At 37.2% G+C, this 5,173-nt stretch overlaps 1 protein-coding gene across 2 annotated transcripts in view; it reads left to right on the top strand.

The window, feature by feature from the left end:
• The window catches only part of LOC106868041 (mitotic checkpoint serine/threonine-protein kinase BUB1), a 61,283-nt gene that overhangs the window by 31,347 nt on the left and 24,763 nt on the right, over nucleotides 1-5,173 (top strand). For both annotated transcript variants that reach the window (XM_014913161.2, XM_014913154.2), the window contains exons 11-12: nucleotides 423-594; nucleotides 4,613-4,739. In XM_014913161.2, coding sequence (XP_014768647.1) covers nucleotides 423-594; nucleotides 4,613-4,739 — 299 coding nt within the window. The remainder of the gene's footprint in view (nucleotides 1-422; nucleotides 595-4,612; nucleotides 4,740-5,173) is intronic.

Raw genomic sequence — 5,173 nt, 5'->3', positions numbered from 1 at the left:
GTTGGTGCTAATTAGCCAGTTTGTTGGTGCTGACTAGCCAGCCTGTCAATGCGGACTAGCCAGCTTGTCAGTGCTGCCTAGCCAGCTTGTCTGTGCTGCCTAGCCAGCTTGTCTGTGCTGCCTAGCCAGCTTGTCTGTGCTGCCTTGCCAGCTTGTCTGTGCTGCCTAGCCAGCTTGTCTGTGCTGCCTAGCCAGATTGTCTGTGCTGCCTAGCCAGATTGTCTGTGCTGCCTAGCCAGATTGTCTATGCTTACTAACCAGTTTGTTGTTGCTGGTCAAGCAGATTAATAATGACGTGCATGTTGTCAGTATTGATTAGAATGTTGGTTGCACTGATGGTAAGCTGGTAATGACCTAAAATGTTTTATTATTGTAAATTATTGAAATTCGTGTTACCAAAGATTATCTTGACCATTCACCAGGGAACCACAAGAACACAGTTTGAAGGATGTAAGCTCACGTGACTTGACACTGAACGGCAGCCTAAATCGATCTGGGCAGCATACGACCAGCAATTCGAAAACTCCAGAACCTTTGCAAAATACTAGTCAGACAGGATTTAATTCCAGTTTCCAAAATAAAGAAGGCCCAAAGGTATTTCTTCCTCATTGTTGTGGCTTTTTTTTTTTTTTTTCAGAACCCATGATCCAGTAGATCTTTGATGAAAAGTATTCTGGCTATTTCCATTCTGATGGGGTGGTCATGGAAAATGTATAAGAACTAAATTCTGTTCTTTTTATAACATAACAGGGTTTTTTCCGAGCAGTTTTGGTTACTATTTCTATATGGCCAAGTAATCACTTGGAAAATTCTTTATTTTGCACGTAAAATGCACCATTTGAGCGTGATTGTTTCCAGCTTCGCCTTACTGGCACTTGTGCCGGTGGCATGTGAACACAACATTGACTGACTCCTGTGCAGGTGGCACATGAAAAACACCATCTGAGCGTGGCCATGCCATTACTGCTGGACTGGCCCTCATGCTGGTGTCACGTAAAAAGCACCCACTACACTCTCGGAGTGGTTGGCATTAGGAAGGGCATCTAGCTGTAGAAACTCTGCCAGATCAGATTGGGGGCTGGTGTAGCCATCCGCTTCGCCAGTCCCCAGTCAAATCGTCCAACCCATGGTAGCATGGAAAGCAGATGTTAAATGATGATGATGATGTTGTTGGTATATTTTGAATTGCAACATGCATCTATGTACCATGTACCAAACAATAATTAAATTTCCATTGTGTCTCTTGTACACTTTGTAAGTAACAAAGCAAGCCGTAGAAACCATGACACTGGAGTGCAATGTAGTCCTCGGACCCATTGCATCCTGTTAAATTGTTCAACCTATTCCAGTATCAAACATGGATGTCAAATGATAATAATCACTGGGCTTAGTTACGACGCTCAATTGAAAATAATTCCCTTTACATCTGGTACCAATGTCTTCAGAACTGTCTTCTGCTATGAATTTTTGTTCTTGTGTTTATGTAGGAAATTATTATTAAAGTTGCAAGCTGACAGAATTGGTAGCATGTTGAGCAAAATGTTTAGTGGCATTTCATCCATCTTTATGCTCAACTTTGCCTTTCATCCATTTGGGGTTGATAAAATAAGTTCCAGTTGAACACTAGGGTTGATGTAATTGACATAGCCCCTCTCCTGAAATTGCTGGCCTTGTGCCTAAATTTGAAACCATTATTATTGTTGTTAAACAAAAATTATTACTTGCTAATGTAAATGGCAGGTATGTTTTCCTGAGGCTTGGTGACAAGTCTTATTGAATCTCAAGAACCTTGAGATTCTAACAGCAAACAAGAATGCACTTTTCTGCAGGTTGATAATATATCTCATTTCCAATACACTTCAGCCTCTTAGGTAGCAGTTTAGGTGTTGTGGCCAATGCTCTAAGTACCATATGAACAATTTTTCACCTTTTTGTTTCCACAGTTTTTTTTGTCTCTTTGAGTAGATCCTGATATTTCTTAATTTTCCCCATTTACTTTTGATATCCACTCTACTATCGTATATTGCAAAGATTATGATCTTATACTTTGCTTTTTTTCTGTGCTTTTAATCATATTTGGTCTCCTTACCTCAATGATATGATCAGTCATTTAAAAAATCTCAATCATTCACATTGACTGTTTCTGTCTTATGTTCATTCCCTTTTCCAGTCACTTTCAATCAGATAACTTGGCTTGCATGTCAGTACACTCTTTTACTTACACAGTCATGCTTGTGTTTATACTCTTTGTCCCTAGCTTACTGCACTCACTTAGATGTGTAATACTTTTGTTCCTTTTCCACACATTTTGCATTTGTTGTCTGACTTTTATGAAACTCCTTTTTTTTTACATGCCTTGCAATGTTCTGAATCCAAATCCATCAAGGTTAACTGCCTTTTCATCCCTCTGTAGTCAATATAATCAACCATCCCAAATTTCTAGCATTGAGCCTTTTTTAGAAACATTATTATTATTAAAAAGGTGGTGAGCTGGCAGAATCATTAGTATGCCGGGCAAAATGCTTTGCGGTATTTCGTCTGTCTTCACATTCTGAGTTCAAATTCCATTGAGGTTGACTTTGCCTTTCATCCCTTCAGGGTCAATTAGATAAGTATCAGTTATGCATTGGGGTCAATGTAATCGACTTAATCCCTTCCCCCAAATTTGAGGCCATGTGCTTCTAGTATAAAGGATTATTATTATTATTATTATGGTGGCCAGATAGGGAAACTCGTTAGCATGCTAGGCAAAATGCTTAGCAGAAGTTTGTCCATCTTTACATTCTGAGTTCAAATTCCACTGAGGTCAGCTTTGCCTTTCATCCTTTCGGGGTCAGTGAAATAAGTATCAATGAAAGACTGGGGTCGATGTAATCAGCTAGCCCCACAAATTTCAGGCCTTGTGCCTTTAGTAGAAAGAATTATTTTTATTATTACCTCTGCTTTAGCGAAGGTGGAGGTATTATTTTCAGTTGTGTTTGTAAGAACTGCTGAATGGATTCAGATAAAACTCTCAGGGATGTTTGGCCTCATGACTGGCACTAACTGATTAAATTTTGGGATCGATCAGTACCAGACAAAGATTTTGGATTATTTGTTATATTTACTTCACATGAAGTAATTCAATCTCTGATTGTAATACTTGAAAGCACGCTCATGGTTTCCACATAAATTATGGTGGCATTGCTGTTTCCAAAGTTTTATTTTCGTTTCTCTATAGATAAAGAAATCAAATTACATAAACAAATGGCAGCAAAACCGTTCAGAAATTAAATAGTACTAACATATTCAGTAACAATAATAAATTCAATTTATCCTCGACAATTTTTAGTCTTACCAATTTTGAATATATCGCTCCTGTTTAAAACCTCTTACCTACTTGACAATTGCATTTCGAGCTCTGCCTTGAAGGAAGCTTTACTTTTTGATTTCTCATTTTTGTGTGCAACGATGTTAAATCTCCATTAACAGCATCATATGCAGGTCCTTTCCATTTTCTTTCACACACGGATAAATTTTTCACTATAAACCTTAATGGTCATAAAGACATTATATCAGTGGATAGACTAAAAAAAGTCCTTCATAGAGAAAAATGCCCCTGTTCCCACTGCAGACGACACATACAGCATTACAAACACAGCCCGCACATCCTCCTTCACATTCCATGACTACCATTGGGATTGATTAGGTACCAGACAAGGATTCTGGATTATTTCTCCAGTTTTTTAACTTAATTTTTGAGGGCAGTCTGGTTCAGTTTTAGTATTCTCGTTTGTGAGAGCAGTCAAGTTAATTTCAGATATTCTCATTTTAAAAATTATCTCTGGCTAATCGTTGATAGGACATTGGTGTTGCTTTGGCGGAGGTTTGCGTTCTCTGAGTGCTCTTATTATTATTATTATTGTTATCATAATTAAGGCAGTGAGCTGGCAGAATTGTTAGCACACCAGGCTTCACGGAATTTTGTGTCTTCACAAAGTTCAAATTCTACCAAGGTTGATTTTGCCTTTCATTCTTTTGGTGTTGATAAAATAAGTACTAGCTGAATACTGGGGTCGAGGTAACTGGCTTACTCCTCCCCTAAAATTGTTGGCCCTGTGCCAAAATTTGAAGCCATTATTAATACTATTATTATTCCGTGTTGATGAGTGATTCATTATCATTTTATATTCCGTACTGGTTATGGGTTGGATGGGTCTTAGGTGTCTTGACATTCATTTCATTTGCAATCCTTGACAATCTGCCACAAACAACAACAACAAAGAAAAACTAGCCCTCTTTGTTCTTATATTTGTTTTATTTGGTGGTGGTGTTAGTAGTGGTCAGTCTTGTTTTTTATGCTTAGATGCTCTTTGTACAAGTAACCACTCTATAGTATGGACTGCATTCATTTTATCATGTTGCCATCATTAAATATGTTAGTTCCAACCAGACTAAAGAATTCCTACAGAGATTACTTTCTTTTTCTTTAACATACTTTTTGAGGTGATAATATAAAGTACCGTTCAGTTACTGGGGATGATTTTTAAGTGATTATATCCTCTTCTTAGTGTAACCTCATTGAAACCAATTACTTTTTTTTTTTTAACTTTTTCCTCTTACTCCTTGCCAGTCAACATATGCACCATCTACAACACTGAACACTATGGAAGCCCTGGAAGTTGTGAGAGGATTTTATTGTGATTCCATCAATCTTGGCAAAGATACTACAATTGACAGAGACCAGGATGCTGATTATGGTATTTATCTTTCATTTGCTCTCCCTTCAAAATATCATCCATTTTCATGTTCTTCATTATGATTGTTACTGTTGTTGCTTAATCAGCATAGGTCAGCATTGATTGAGCAGCCCTGTGGATCAGAGAAGTTCCAGCTATTAACACTGTGTTTTCTTTTTCTTGAAATAAAATTTATCTTAAAATACATTATGCATTCAGTGAAAAAAGTATGATAGAGAAATTTAGCTGATATATCTAATATGTCTAGAAATTTAGCTGGTATATCTAATGTCTAGAAATTTAGCTGGTATATCTAATGTGTCTAGAAATTTAGCTGGTATATCTAATATGTCTAGAAATTTAGCTGGTATATCTAATATGTCTAGAAATTTAGCTGGTATATCTAATATGTCTAGAAATTTAGCTGGTGTATCTAATATGTCTAGAAATTTAGC

This window comes from Octopus bimaculoides, chromosome 9 (genome assembly GCF_001194135.2).
Source record: "Octopus bimaculoides isolate UCB-OBI-ISO-001 chromosome 9, ASM119413v2, whole genome shotgun sequence".
Classification (NCBI taxonomy): domain Eukaryota; kingdom Metazoa; phylum Mollusca; class Cephalopoda; order Octopoda; family Octopodidae; genus Octopus; species Octopus bimaculoides.
This window is presented reverse-complemented; position numbering and strand designations above follow the sequence as displayed.